General features: G+C 44.2%; 1 protein-coding gene across 1 annotated transcript in view; it reads left to right on the top strand.

Moving 5' to 3' along the window:
- The window catches only part of Frem2 (FRAS1 related extracellular matrix 2), a 133,036-nt gene that overhangs the window by 96,255 nt on the left and 20,588 nt on the right, over nucleotides 1–16,193 (top strand). Inside the window, exons 9-16 of the mRNA XM_075950736.1 lie at nucleotides 643–840; nucleotides 2,226–2,390; nucleotides 3,394–3,576; nucleotides 6,606–6,736; nucleotides 8,856–9,014; nucleotides 10,502–10,805; nucleotides 12,094–12,225; nucleotides 12,481–12,812. Coding sequence (XP_075806851.1) covers nucleotides 643–840; nucleotides 2,226–2,390; nucleotides 3,394–3,576; nucleotides 6,606–6,736; nucleotides 8,856–9,014; nucleotides 10,502–10,805; nucleotides 12,094–12,225; nucleotides 12,481–12,812 — 1,604 coding nt within the window. The remainder of the gene's footprint in view (nucleotides 1–642; nucleotides 841–2,225; nucleotides 2,391–3,393; nucleotides 3,577–6,605; nucleotides 6,737–8,855; nucleotides 9,015–10,501; nucleotides 10,806–12,093; nucleotides 12,226–12,480; nucleotides 12,813–16,193) is intronic.

Genomic DNA, 16,193 nt, shown 5'->3' with positions numbered 1-16,193 from the left:
GGCAAATGGCAGTTTATAAAGATCGAAGGGGAAACCCTGTTAGGATGAGGTGTTTAATTTTAAGTAAGCATGTTAATTAGGTGAGCCAAAGGGGGCGGAGGCTTTTGGTTACTCGACTTAAATACTTTGATAGCTGAACCTCGGTAGTCAGCCTCAGGAGGAGGAAGTGGCCAAATAAGGGAACAGACCTTGGTGGCTAGCTTTAGGAATGTAATCTAATGGTTTTTTAGCAAGGCAGAGAGCATTGAAGAGGACAAGCCGGCCAGAGCCACGTTTGCCAGGCCCAGGCTGGCTGGAGTCCCTTCAGTTATAATGTGTACAATATTTCATGCTCTTCATATCAAGAAAATTTTAAAGTGTGTGACTGACCCCACAGCAATTTTGATACAAACATCTGAAAGTCACCAGTTTTGTCTATGTCTTCAGCTTCCATTGCGCATGCTTGCATCGCAACAGAGGCCAAGGAAAACTGCAAAGACGAGGAAATGAAATGTTCACGGGGATGTGAACTGAGCAGAGACCAAAACGTTTATCTCATTTTTTTTTGTTTTATTATCTACCTTAAACCGTATCACCTGCAATGCCATTTGAAAGAAAGGACGCGTCTACGCGTTTCGACCCATGCATTTCTTTTCTGCACAGTGCCTAAGATGCAGTTCAAAGAAAGAGTGTACACTTGCAGTGAAAATGATGCGCGTGTAGCTGCCGTGATCTCCAGGAGTGGTGATGTCCAGCACAGGTCGTCTGTGAGATGTTACACAAGGCAGGCCTCGGCGCAGGTGATGATGGACTTCGAAGAACGCCCAAACACCGATGCCTCCGTTGTCACCTTCCTCCCTGGTATGTATGAGCTCGGAAACGTCTTCAATCTTTTATTAATTTATTGATTTGGGGTGTATGAGCACGGGGGAGGGGTGTGTGCACGCTACAGCTGACATGAAGTCAGAGGACAAGTTTTAGGAGTTGGGATTTCTCTTCCTCCCAGACCTTGTCTGGAGGATTAAACTCAGGTTGTCAAGGTTATGGAGACAGTGCCTTAAGCCCTTGAAGTTTCTGGGTGTAATTTAAGAACCCCAAGTGTGGATTGAGAAAAAGGTCATCAGGAAAAGAGAGTGAAATCAAATTTCCCAAGTTTCCAAACAAGCTTGCAACATGAGCTTATGTGCACGAAATGACCAGGCATATGCATTGCAGGTTGAATAGATATCCTGGGGTCTCTTCATTAACCTTTTGATTCCTAATGATGTATTTTATTGTTAGTTCAGAACTCAGCAGTAAAGAACCTATCAAATATGCAAATTTTACAAAGCTAGAAATTGAGTTAATATTGAAATGTTCTTAGGCAAAAATGCATCTCCTTCTTTTATGCTTTTTTAAATTTATTTACTTTTATTTTATGTACATTGGTGTTTTGCCATGAGTGTCGAATCCCCAGGAACTGGAATTACAGACAGTTGTGAGCTGCCTTGTGTGGGTTGAGAATTGAACCCAGGTCCTCTGGAAGAGCAGTCAATGCTCTTAACCTCTGAGCCATCTCTCCAGCCCTTTACCTCACACTTTAATATGTCAGTGCCTTCATATATCTCACTACTTTTCCTAATAGTTTAATTTTGTGAAATATATTCTTATCGAGAAGGACAAACGTGTGGAGAGTTATGCTCATATTGATGGAGTATTGAGAACAACTTAAGTGCTCAACAGTAAAGCTTGTTTATTAATATTTGAGCATCCATATGCTTGTATGTCATATGGCTGCTAATCTGTTTTTAAAGAATTTTTAGTGAGATTGGAAAAAGTCGGGCCTATAATATTGGTCCCAGTTATTAGAGGCAAAAATCCAACTGTTTTGGGCCAATGATTTGTTCAACAAGCCGAAAGTTAGTAACATGAAACCCCGGTGCAGTGAGATTAACCGGGACCATGAGCAGTGATCTCTTGATTCACTTCCCCACCACAGTTCTAGAAACTCACGCACAAAGCCGGCATTTCCTTTTTCCTTTGCTGTCCAAGGCGAATGCTAGACTTTAAAGAGAGGAACTGCAGAACTCTTTATAAGCATGGGCCTGTGTGCAAATAGTCCCGTGTTCAGCAAATAGCTATCCGAGACCTATGACAGACGATAGTCTTTGCGCTGGCAGAGCAGGGGACAGCAACGCCCTTGCTCTTCGGCTTGGTTCTCATTTTCGGCGTCTCCTTCTATCACGTGTCACTGTCGCTTGCTCCAGGTGAGACAGAGAAGCCCTGCGTCCTTGAGCTGATGGATGATGACGTCTATGAGGACGTGGAGGAGCTGCGCCTGGTCCTTGGCTCGCCACAGAGCAGCTCTGCCTTTGGGGCTGCGGTCGGCGAGCAAAATGAAACTCTGATAAGGATCCAGGATGACGCTGACAGTAAGAAGTCACTGCCTTTGCTAAACAGTGACTCTGGAACTGAAGCCCCTTCCCCACCCCCTCCCACCCCTGAGTTCCTGGATGGGCGCAGAAAAGTATCCCCCCTTTTTCAGTGGGACTTGCAGACAACTGAGATGTAAGAAAACAAGTGGGGAACAAAACAGCCCCACACACTGATAAATTTAGGGGCTAGGGAGATGTTCAGTCGATAGACAAAGTGTTTTCCAGACAAGCTTGAGGATGATAGTTTACATCCCCAGAACCCTCATAAAACCTGCACAGGTGTGGAAACCTGCCAATAATCCCCTACTTCATTTAGGAGGCAGAAGAAGCAGGATCTCTGGCGCAAGCTGCCTAGCTAAGACTAGTCAAATTGGCAAGCTCGGGGTTCAGCCAAAGACTCTGCCCCAGAAAATCAAGTGGGGAGTTCGGGAGGAAGACAAGCGGCAGCAACTTCAGGCCCCAGCACGCACACGTAACAAAAACTGACAAACTGAAAAGCTGTGGATATAGTTCAATGGTCACATTCATACCTAACATGTACAAGACCCCGAGTTCAAGGCCAGCACTGCAAAATTTAAAAATTGACAAAGCTCTCTGGGGTGGCTATGGCTTATGCCTGCGTACTGAAGCATAAGCCTTCATATCTGCCCTTGCCACTACATAGGTCTTTATGTCTACCCGGTCCTGGGCCAGTGGTTTCCCCTTCCACCCCCCTTCTCTTATAAGCTCTATGGGGACAAAGAGACACCCCAGAGGACATGCCTTCTGTGGGCTCGCTGTTTCCCAGGAAGGATTGAGGTGTCGCTCACCAGTTTCTCCTTCTGCCCTCACACTAATGTTGAGGCAGCAGAGAGAAGCCGAGAGGATGACAATAATAATAATAATAATAATAATAATAATAATAAACTCCTATGTGGAAAGAAACAGAAGTGGAGGAAAACATCTACCCCCACCACCCTTTGCCAGCCACTTAATTTGTCTGTGTTTTCCACACTCTTAGAAGCCGTGATCAAATTTGGAGAAACCAAATTCAGCGTCACTGAACCCAGCGAACTAGGAGAGTCAGCGATTGTCAAAATTCCAGTGGTCCGCCAAGGAGACACTTCAAAGGTTTCCATTGTGAGAGTCCACACCAAGGACGGCTCGGCCTCCTCCGGAGAGGATTATCACCCAGTGTCAGAAGGTACAGGTCCCCTGGGGTCTGTCAGGTCCAGCTGGGTTGTAACTGCACTGTTGGGGCTGAGACTGTGGGGAAAGGTAGGGAAGGGGGAGTGAAAATAAATGAGATTTAAACTACCTTAGACAAAGTGCAGAATCCCCAGAACTTTCTCTGAGGGAAATTTTAGAATTGCTGTGTGTGTTTGGAGCCCACAAACTGTGAGTTTTACTCCCGTTCTGTGGTCAGACGTTACAGCGTATATTTGCTGTGACTTTGAAAGTGTGTGCTAGCCATGCTGGACAGCTTCATTCAAACACTAAAGGTAGTGTGCTAACAGGGGACGGTGTATAGGTGATAAAATACCAGCCCTGGCAGCCTCGATTCTGTGGGGTGTAGGAGCCTCTGTCGTTTTCTCCTTGTGCAGGTTTGAGTACCAACCCATTGTTTACTTCCAAGAGCTAGTGAAACAACTAGATGCTTCTCTCTCTCTTTCCACCCCTCCCCACCCCATCTCTCTGCCTTGTTTGCTAACAGCATAATCATAAGCATAAATTCTGCTTATCAGCAAATGTTCCTGCTTTTCTGCCTCTTATACCCTCAGCGGCCCCAGCGGCCCTTACTTCTTTAATCACAGCGCTCTGGGCATTCACCTTGATTTTCTGACTCATTAACAAAATGTTACAAGTGACCGATGGCTTATTGAGTCAGTAACAAAATTAGTAAGTAACATTAATAAGAAACAGAACAGCTTCTACTACAGAGCTTAGTTTCCCTTGCAGAAACAGTCAGTGTTATTCCCAGACTTGGAAGCTCGTCATTTGTAATTCAAAAGACATGAAAACAAAACAGATTTTTCTACCCAATTACAAAATCTGAAGTCAGTTTTTCCTGCAATGAACAGATTTTACGTGAAAGAAAAACTGTCGAGATGTCACTGTGTAACCTTTTGACGGAAATTATTTGTCTTGGAAATAAAGTTATCCTTTTAGTGAACAGAGAAAAATTTATATAAAGATGTAGTAAACTCACAAGCAAGGGCAAAGTTAATCAATGCTAAATCCACCTGGGTGTCAAATAACCACTAAGATTATTGCTTATAATAAAATTTGACAGATTTTTTTTCTAAAATATGTTTTAATTATTCATTTTATGATGTAAATTGGGGTCATGCACAATCAAATAGGGAAAACATTGCCACAAAAGTTGAACTTTTGTTCCGTGAAATGAGAGAGCATAAGGCAAATGGGACAGAAATCTCACCAGGAAAATGCACATCCAAGAGACAACCATTGAGATGTTTGCCATAAACTGTTGTAAAACATCTTAGACATTTGCTCTGCCTAACCGGAGGGGGCTGCAAAACTCTGAATGCTTACACATTGACGTCTGGTGTCAGAAGTGAGTGAAGTCAGGGAACACAGAGAAGCTGGAATGCTGGTCAACCTGAAAATCCACTGTGGAGAAAAGCCCACAGGCGCCATTAGCTGACAGATACCAAGGAAGACACAAAACAACTCAGGTGTTCGTGTTTTCCTATGCAATGCCCCAGTGTTTTTAATGTTAAAAAAAGTAATTCTTAGGAATCACACCAGACAGATCAATCCAAACTGTTTTATAAAATAGCATCACATCGCCTACCCTACACAGACACACCAAAATTTGCTTTTAAAAATTTAAAAACCAATTGGTAGACTAGAAATAATTAGCTATTCTCATCTTCCTATGTTTTTCGTGGCAACTAGAAAAAAAGATCCAAAACTGTTGAACTCAAGAGCATAATAAGGCCAGTGGTTGGGGGGCGGGAGGGAGGGGAATGTATCCAGAATTGGGACAAAAAAAATTTTAATTGTGTTGGTTAATAGCTGATTGTTAAATTTCTTTGTTATAATTGGTGATAAAGCTTTTTGAAGTCCAGAGTGTGGGAAGCACATGAGCAGTGCAGTCTTCTGCCGTAAAGAATTGATTCCTGACTGCAGGCATGTCAGGATATAGCCCTGGCTCTGCTATTTGGAACCATGGTGTTTGTCTTTCCTCCTATTTTCTTTTTGGACGCAGTTTCCCCAAAGGGGGAATAACACCTTCAAATCAACTCATCTAGTCTCCGCAGTAAGGTCTGCTGCTCTGACTTCAATAAAACCCAATCATCGTAATGCCTTAACTTTTTAAAATTGAGTGCTAGCAACAACGTGCCCTTGTGGTTAGATTGCGTTCCCATGACAGCATAGCAGTCCTCGCTGAGTGGGGCAGGTGAGGGAGAAAGCGCTGTCCTTCACTCATAACAACAGCAAAAATAAGTACTTTTAAAATATAATTTAATAATGCGCCTAAACAATTCCAAAATAGCTTATGTATCTCCCTACACCCACTAACATTCAGTCATTCCTATCTATGGTCCCGTTCCCACTCATTGGGCTTCATTAGCTTAGGAAACTGGTGGGCTAAAAAGGGGAGTCTTTTTATAGCCCGACATAAACACTGTTCACTGTCTCTCACAGTTTCCAAACTGTGGACCAACAAAGCAATTTAGTAAGTCATGGTTAGCATTTTCCTTTGCAGAGAAAAGGGAATAGAATGGTAGGAAATGTGAGTGGACACTGGAGAGATGCTTCAGCAGATAAGAGGGCTTATAACTCAATCACAAAAATCTCAGTTCAAACCCCACTACCTCTCCTGGCTCCCCATGCCTGGAACTCTAGCACTGTAGGAACCAGAGATGAGAGGATCAACGCGGCTTATTGGACCCCAGCCAACGTGTCTAGGTCCAGTGAGAAACTCTGTCTTGAGGAATAAGGTAAAAAGTGATAGAATAAGGCGCTGTGTATCTTCTCTAGCCTACACGCACGCACACGCACACACACACACACACACAAACAGTATAGTACAGATAGTAGCAATAAATTAGCGGTTTGATTTGATTCCCTTTAAGTAACCACACACATGCCACATGTGTGCACCGATGTACTGGACCCCAGTTTAAAATGTCCTTGTTATAAACCACTCCAAGATCTCAGGTTCATTTGCAAAAGCTTAAATCAGTGACTTTGTGTTTGTAGAAATCGAGTTTAAGGAAGGGGAAACCCAGCATATCGTTGAAATTGAAGTACTCTTCGATGGAGTAAGAGAGATGAGGGAAGCCTTCACAGTTCACCTAAAACCAGATGAAAACATGGTAGCAGAGACACAGGTAAGTGAGACCAGAAGTCAACCTTTTCTTAGAGTAAACGCACGTAAGAAGTCACAGCAAAGGGGACTTGGGGTTAGAGAGATGGCTCTGCTGTAAAGAACACTTGCTACTCTTGTAGAGAACATGGGTGCAGGCCCTAGCACCAACATGGTGGCTCACAACCATCTGTGGCTTCAATTCCAGGGGTTCCTATGTCCTTTTCTGGTCTCTGTGGGCACTGCCCACACCATGCGCATGCATACATGGGGGCGAACACTCATGCACATGATAGAAAAGTAAATCCTTTTTAAAGGATTGATGACGTTGTACGTGAAAAGGGATATGCATGATCCCTTTCAACCACCCACGTTAGTTTCTGTTCTGATTGGATGGATATCCCTTTCTGTCTTTGGAAAATCTTGTTGGTGGGAATTCAAAGTTGCAGTTCCTGGGCTCCCCATTAGCCCTCTTAGCCTTCCCGTGTCGTGACTGAACGTGGAATTGACTGCCACAAGGATGAGATAATTATTCAACACTCGTTGAAGCAGACATATTTACCCACCAATCACTTTCCTGGCCCTCAAGGTGCCCACTTGTCCCCCCTACTATGGCTAGAACTTCTGATGTTGAGAACTTCAGGTTCAAAGTTTTATAGTCTCAAAATGGTGTTTCATACATCATATTGCCTACCAGATTTTCTTCAGGATAGGTGCAATCACCATGGAATTTGTTTTGGCGCAGTGGAAATAATTTCTTAACTTACATTCTGTTTGTAGGAAAAGGTCAGTTTCAACAATACTATGTGTAAGTGTACTGCACTGCTTTCACCATCTTGTCCACTATCAATAAGGAATCAAATGGGGAATATGTTTTTCTTAAGTATTTTTATTATTCAGTAAAAATGGTAATTCTGTGGCATTGCTGTCCCTTAAGAATTTTTTAACTTTATTTTTTTTTTGTATTCGTGGTGGGAGGGGGTGCCATGGAGCACACATGGAGATTATAGGATAGCTTACAAAAGTTAGTTTTCTCCTTCCACAATATGAATTCTGGAGATCAAACTAAGGATGCTGGGCTTAGCAGCAGGTGCCTTACCCTGTTGGCCATCTCCCCAGCTACATTGTTATCCTTTTAAGTCATATTTAGAACTCAAGATCTGCGGGTACAAAGTCTTGATCAAATGGATTTTCTGTGAATCTTTCAGTGTTTTTATGGAGTGACATGTGACATTCTTTTGGGTAAAAAAACAATGCGTAGCTAAAGTCACTTTTTACTGTTAAAGACCCTTAAAAACAGAGAAATACCTTTGGTGGGACCGTGATTCAACTTACATTTTTTGCCTGTACAGTGCTGTAAAATTATTTGTAAAAAACGTTAATTTAATTTACTTTTATCCTTATTCTGCAATCACGAGCTGCAACCCTACAGCCCTGTGTTTTTGGTCCATGATGTTCGGTAGATTAAACACACTTGATTTGCAGTATTTTCAGCTCTTGAAAGTGTCAGGGCGATGCCTGAGGACTGTCCTATCCGTTATCAGCACTAGAAAAGCTGTTCAAGAGCCAGGGATATGGGTAGAGGTGATTTTCCTCCTTGGGTAGACAGTGTCCAGAGCCACCTTCTGACTAGCTCTCATCTTCTCTATCCCATGGTCCAGGTAGTCCTGGCCTTTGTCCACCTACAGCTTAGCTTCTCCCTGGCCTCTCCGCATCTCGAAAGCCCACACAAGCCCATGACCTTAAAAGTCTCACTTCTTTCAAGGTGTCTGTCAGTTTTTTTTCCTCCCACTATCAATTAATGGATTTTGTTGTTGTTGTTCATGTTATTTCAACTTCACAAAGCCACAACTGAGTTAGCTACTATCCTCACAACTGAAGAGAAAACCTTAGAACCTAAACATCTCACGGGCTAGTAGCAAGCCTTTGGATGAACCACTCAAGGCTTAGGTCCCTTCCCTACAAACATTCAAGATGAGCAAGGCCACCAGGGTCCATGAAATAAGCTGTGTGTGGCCTGTCACTCTGCATGGGTCTGGGCAGGACAGTGATTCCCAGGGATTTTCTAGTCATTTTTCTGAAAGAGAGAAGTTCCGAGAACCCGGATAGTTCACAAATCAGCGATCACTCTCCTTTCCTTCCAGGCAACCAAGGCCATTGTATATATAGAGGAGTTCAACAGTATGGCGGATGTCACCTTTCCCTCTGTCCCTCACATTGTGTCCTTGCTGATGTATGATGACACTTCAAAAGCCAAGGAGGACGCGGGGCCTGTGTCTGGCTATCCCGTTGTCTGCATTACGGTGAGTAAGAAATAGATAAAATTGGGAAAAATTTTAAGATAATTCTTTTTTTAAAAAAATTTATTTATTTTTTGTTTTACATGTATGAATGTTTGTTTGCATGTTTGTGCATGTCATTGCTTGCATGTTTGTGCATGTCATTGCTTACATGTTTGTGCGTGTCATGTGCACAAACACATGTCCCTGACACAAAGTACAGAAGGAAGCATGAGATCCCCTGGAACTGGAGTTACAGATAGTTGTGAGCTGTCACGTGTGTGGTGGGGACAAAACCCAGGTTCTCTGTAAGAACAGCAACTGCTCTTAACCCAGAGCCATCCCTCTAGCCACATAGGACGACTGTTTAAAGTAATTATAAACTTTAATAAGCGTTGTCTTGGGAAATTTAAGGTTTAGACTTGAAGCTGTGAAAAACAGAAAATAACAATAATTGAATGAAGTTCCCATTTCCCCCTCCCAAAACACAAACAAACACAAAACCGAACCCTATTAACTGAGTTCACAGTGTGCAGCTTAAGGATCTGTTACGTCGGGTAAATCAGTAAAGCTTGATCTCGGCACAGAAGGGGTTAAAGAACAAGGCCAGGTGGGAAAACTCAGGCTCTGTAGCTCTGAGGCAGAGTGTAAGAGTTAGCACTCCGGTGTGGAGGATCACGTAGACTTCTGACAGTTTAAGATTCGGGTACAGGGAGATCATTCTGCGAAGGGCAGCTGTCAGGGAGAATGGGAGGGAGCCATTACAGGTTTTGCCTGCCTTCTCATAACTGACTTCTAAGTTCCCCGGGAACAAAAGCTGTGACGTGTATTTTTATGTCACCGCAGCCGTAATCAGACACTCCACATATCACAGGCACACAATGAATCTCCGTCGGGGTACCAAGGCATGAATAATATGGTGTTCCCTTACAAGGGGCTCTGAATGGCACCTGGAATTCATCTGTTGGGTGGCAGGAAGTGTTCTCATGCAGAAATGCCTGAGAAGAGCATCCTGTTGGAAAGTTAGTGGCGCGGTAGTGCGTAACGAGCTGGAAAGGGAGGACTTGAATTAGCTGGGAAGGAGCCATGGGAATGGCACGGAAGGAGTTAGCTTAAGGAACATTAAGAGTGGTCAAGGTCACCCACCTGCTGGATGTGATGAAGGGAAGAGAAGGATTGGGCTCCCAATGGATGTCTGGCTCGCATCCTGCTAGCCGTGGTGGTGTGACCAGCCTCACAGGACAGGGAGATTCTAATACGTTTTGTACGGCAGAGAAAGAGGGGAGAGAAGGCTAAGACTCTGGGGATTCAAGAGATGGTGCTGTGATTAACACTTCTGAGGTCAGAAAAACAATCACTGCTGGGAATAAGAATTCAGAAGTTCCATGACAGAACTCTAGCATAGCGGGGGAGACGCAATGGAAGCATGGGGGCTGAAAGAGCTTGAGAAGAATCAAGTCCACAGTACTCTCTACTCTGCTCCTAACACTGTTTTGTTTGCTTTCCCCTAGGCTTGCAATCCCAAATATCCAGACTATGACAAAACAGGCTCTATTTGTGCCAGCGAGAGCATCAATGACACTTTGACCCGATACCGATGGCTGATTAGCGCTCCTGCCGGCCCAGATGGCGTAACCAGCCCTATGAGAGAGGTAGACTTCGATACCTTTTTCACGTCATCCAAAATGATCACGTTAGACTCCATATACTTCCAGCCTGGCTCCCGGGTACAGTGCGCAGCCCGTGCTGTGAACACCAATGGGAATGAAGGCCTGGAGCTGATGAGCCCCATCGTCACTATCGGCAGAGAGGAAGGTGAGAGACCGTTTCCCTGTGAACGGCAGGGGAAATACTGCGGTACCGCGAATACCTCATTTCTGTGTGGTTTTTGTTGTTGGTCTGGTTTTGATTTGGTGGGTTAGGTTTGTTTTTAAAGTTTTATTTATTTTCAGTTTAAGTGTATGTGTGTATGATTGTATGTACCTATATGTACCGTGTGTGCTCACTCAGGTCAGAAGTGTATGTATGTATGTTTGTATGTACCTATGTGTACCGTATATACACAGAGTTCACTCAGGTCCGAACTGTATTATGTATGCTTGTATGTACCTATGTGTACCGCGTGTACTCAGTGCTCACTCAGAAGTGTATGTATGTATGCTTGTATGTACCTATGTGTACCGTATGTGCACAGAGCTCACTCAGGTCAGAAGAGAACATCACATGCTCTGGAACCAGAGTTACAGATGGTTGTGAACCACAATAGCAGTCAGCAGACTCAATCACCGAGCCGTCTCTCCCTGTTTTACTGTCGGAAGAGCTGAGAATGGAGCCCAGGCTCTTATGCACACGAGACCTCCACCTCTGACCTAGACTCCTATTCCTAAATTAAATGGGTTTTAAAACTCGTAATGCACGTTTCTATTTAAAATGTGTTAACTCTCAGATTTAAAGAAGTAGGTTTAGGTAGCTGGGTTGATGGCTCAGTGGTTAAGAGCATGTACCAGAGGACCCATGTCCGGTTCCAAATACCCACACCATGTGGCTCACAGCTGTAGGTCCGGCTCCAGGGGATGTGATACCTCTGCTGCCACCCCCCCCACACACACACACGAATAGAAGTTATAATGCAGCAAAGCTTTGCGATCAGCTCCAGCACTCTTAAACACACACTCACTTCTCGTTTTAGTCTCCAGTGAGTGATATTTAATTATAGCTAGTATATGATACATATCTCACGATTCATCATATTATTCTAGGGTAACATTAAGATTCACTCCATTTGACTATACTTGGTTTTTATTGTATTTCACCCATTTTCTTTTTATCTGTTCGCATTATACAGTAATCTTGTGAATATGTTCCTGGTATAAAGGTCATCATATATGGTCAGTCTGACCAGGAACTGTTGAGGGGTCCCCAAAATGCATGCTGCCGTCGCCTCTCACACAGTCTTCTCCTTCCTTCTGATGCTCATCCTCAGCCAGGTCTTAGATCACGGGGAATATTAAAATATAGAAAGCAATGGCACCTACATTAAAACATTCCTTATGTGCTGTCGTCTTCATCTTCTCTTAGCATAGATGTGTTCCTTTTCTTCAAGGTCTCTGTCAGCCCCGCGTGCCTGGGGTAGTCGGGGCGGAGCCATTCTCAGCTAAATTGCGCTACACTGGTCCCGAGGACCCAGACTTCGCAAACCTCATCAAGCTCACCGTCACGATGCCGCATATAGATGGTAGGTACCGTGGGTAAAGCGAGACCTCAGACACATAGACAGTAGCTATCCTGGTAAAGTCTTGGGAGTTAGTGTGCTTATAACCTGGTTGGTTTCACTTCCTTAATCCTCAGTTTGCAAACTGACTTTCAAGTCCATCTGCTTCTTCCAACTCTTTCTACCTAGTTTTGAAAGTCTGTCAACTTAAAAAGCAGTCTTTAAAATTAAAACAAAAATGCAAGTAAGGGCAGACGGCTTCATTGTGCTTCCCTGCAGGGATGCTGCCTGTCATCTCCACAAGAGAGCTATCCAACTTTGAGCTGACCCTCAGCCCTGACGGCACAAGAGTCGGTAACCACAAATGCTCCAACCTGCTGGACTACAACGAAGTGAAGACCCGCCATGGCTTCCTGACTAATGCCACGAAGAACCCGGAGGTCGTTGGAGAGACCTATCCTTACCAGTACAGTGTGCCAGTCAGGGGTTCCAGCACCTTACGATTCTACCGAAACCTCAACCTGGAAGCCTGTCTGTGGGAGTTTGTCAGCTACTATGACATGTCGGAGCTCCTGGCAGACTGCGGAGGCACCATCGGGACGGATGGCCAGGTACACCTCCCAACATCAGAGCCTTGCTCCTTGGACGAACCGGCTGCTTGGTTCTGTCAGTAGTTTTCAACTCTCAACTATTATCTCAGTATTGGTAGCCTTTGGTCAGAGAGGGACAGTGGATGGGATGCCATCCAAATCTGTCATACAATATTAATATACAAGAGAAACACAAAGCCCTCCGGCCACACCATCAAAAGATCACTTCTGAAATAATAAAGACCAGAGTCTGTGCTTAGGTGGTAATTTTTAAAAATCTAAAATTTGTATTGAAAATTATAGCGAGTATTTGAACTAAAATCCTGAAATAACAAAAAGTATAAGAGGGATCTATATGTTAAAGTAGTAAATGACATGCAGAATGAACCATATCTTTCCATTTTTAGCCAAGGGCAATCTACTAGAATTGGAAGTCCCTGAAGGTGTATTTCTAACGGCTATCCTCCTGCTGGGTTCTTAGTAAAATAAAGGGGAAAGTCTATGGTAGCTGCCCATCAGTTCGCTCCCACAGTGGAACTGTGAAACTCTGCTATCTCAGCCACGGTCCGTGGTCCGTGGGTAGCCGCTCATGATGCCTGGAAGCTAGCAGGTAGCAGCTGTTAAGACTTGCTGTTCTCAAAAATCAGAGGCGTCAGTAAGTAGTGTGAATTAGTGGAAGCCTGTATTAGAGTGTAGCGTAAAGGCAGTGTGAAGTGGTGGGAATAGCCTGGTGCTCTCATCAAGTAAGTGGACACTTGCCATCTGAGTCTGATGCGTTCTAGCTGTGTGTCTGCAGAGACATGTTACATAAAGCCTTCTTGGGCGGTAGTCCATTGGGTACTTCTTCCTCAGTCTGGCTTCGCCACATGAAAGGAAGAAGAAAAGAAAAACACCACCTCAGCCTTCTCTCAGATCACACACCTTCCGCTCTTCCTCCCAGAATCTGTGCAGTCATTATAAAATCCCTGTCTCCTTTCTGGCCGCTTCAAACACAGGGTCAGTTGACATCAACGAACTAGGAGACGCCACAGGACGGCACAGTGGTTCAGTTGGGTCTCTGTCAGCTTGCTTTTCTGTGATTCAGAGTGTCTCTGTGGGCCTGTTCGTAGCCTGTTTCACCCCCAGGAACATCTTTTTGTCCTCCCCACAGAGTAGAAACATGTCTCTCTCATCTTTCATATGTCACTCAGACTGCTAGTTTTCCCACTGCATCCCTGTCTTCTTGCTGCTAACGCTTGTTCTGCCTTTGCAGGCCAACGTAGTGCGCCAAGCTTGCTTTGGAGGCAAGGCTTGCCTCTGAGCAACTGTTTAATTCTTCATACTAAATCTGGGGGCTCAATGTGAAGTGTTCATTTAAGCTGATGCGACTTTGTTTCGTTTTGTTTTTGCTTTATGCTCATCGTTCTGTTGAACTATCTGGGTCCAGAGATGTTTTGGGTCCAGCAATCTCAAGTAACTGAAGCCAGGGCTGCGTTTCTGATTGAACTGTGGGAGGTTCTGTTGTTAGGCCGGAACTGGCAGTTGCCAGTTCCAGCCAGGTTTGTCTTCTGTGAAAAGCTTGTATAACACACTAGGAATGAGAAAGAGCGTACCCTAAGGTCAGTCAGCCAATAATTATTTGTTGGTTTGTTTGTTTGTTTGTATGGACATTTTGCTTGATACCCCAGAGGCCAGAAAAAGGCATCGCGTCCTCTGAGATAGAAGTTACAGATGGCTGTAAACTAACATGGGGATCATAGAGTTTGAACCCAGATTCCCGGAAGCGCAAGTGCTCTTAACTACTGAAATATCTCTCCAGCCCCCAGGTTATCCATTTCATGTAAGCTTTTTCAGTAGATGGTGTACATCTAAGAATCCCTTCTGAGAAGGTTTTCTGCTTTTGTATTATTGAAAATCAATCTACTGATGGAACCATGATGATCAACATCACGGAGAAGAACAGATTAAGTGTGAGCCACTGAGGTTGCAGGTTCTTTTATGAAATTCTAAAACCTTCAGTGTAATCCACGTGGTAACAAGCTAGTGAAAACAGTGCTTGCACTTTCAAAGGAAAGCTTAAAAACGGACCATCCCACTCACCGCTACCTCCTTCCTTGACCTAAACTTTCATTTCTCTACAGACTGTCAACGCCTTCTTCCTTTCTCTCCATAGCTCACATGCACACTGCTAGCCATGGGTAGACGGAAAAAAATGTAAGTTGATAGAAAAGAAACTGACCCTCCAGGACATCCCCTTCCCTTTCCTCCATTCATTTATGGATCTAAGAATGAAGAAAACAGTCAAATGGTAGTTCTGAAAATTAAGATAATGGCACTGGGGACGGAGATATAGCTCAGGTGACTAGGTGCTTGCCTAATGTACATGAAACCCTAAGTTAGCCAGCACCACACAGACCAAATGTACCCCTTTACACCTGTCACTTGTAGTCCCAGGACTCAGAACTAGAGGCACAGGGATGAGAAGTTCGAGGCCAGCCTGGGCTATATAAGATCCTGTCTCAACCAAAACTAATAACAACAATGTTGGTGAAAGTCAATAATACTACCTAGTAAATTTATTGTTACGTGTGAGCCTTTCACTTTTCTAAACGTGTTGTGTATATATCTAGTCTTCTTGACCTCCCAACAACTCCATAAAAATAAATACCATGCCCCGCCCCACCCACTCCTGTTTACAGATAAGAAAAAGAGAAAAACCAAAGCAAACAAATAAAAAAAAAAAAACTCGGGTAGCTTTCTCAAATTCCTCCAGTTTGTGTGCCTGTGCTTATCTCGTGTGCCCGTGCTGGTAACCCATCGTGAACTTATCCTAACGTGTAATTGACTATGAAAATGGATTCGGTCATAGACACTATTATAAGAAAGCCAACTGAGCTTCCCAATGTCCCTCAGAGATAAACATTGCACAGCACCCACTATGGAAACCATGTGCCAAAATACATCCTCAGCTGAGGCGATGAAATTTGCTAATCCAGGTCCTGGTGCAGGAGGTGCACAGGAGCTGGTGCTGGAGATGCATGGGAATGCACAGGTCCTGGTGCTGGAGGTGCACAGAAGCTGGTGCTGGAGGTCTGCAGCCTGAGCTGCACACAGGCAGCACAATCTGAAAGGGAAGCACAATTCCAGAGGTGGTGCTCAGAGTCATCGCATCCTAGAATAACTAGATTCTGATTTAGGAATCTCTCCAGTCTTATAAATGGTCACATTTCTGAATTAACAATTGGATAAACCAGTGACAATAAAGAACCATCAACCTGAGTGGCGGGTTTAAGGTGTTGGAGTGGCTCTGTGGGTAGCCAAACACTCCCACCAGCCGCGCACACACTTGTCTGTCTTCACTTGCCAAGAAAAGTACTTCAAAGTCCTGGCCAAGCGCCGAGCAGACACTACCTCCAGCCTTAG

Source organism: Microtus pennsylvanicus, chromosome 16, assembly GCF_037038515.1.
Source record: "Microtus pennsylvanicus isolate mMicPen1 chromosome 16, mMicPen1.hap1, whole genome shotgun sequence".
NCBI classification, from domain to species: Eukaryota; Metazoa; Chordata; class Mammalia; order Rodentia; family Cricetidae; genus Microtus; species Microtus pennsylvanicus.
This window is presented reverse-complemented; position numbering and strand designations above follow the sequence as displayed.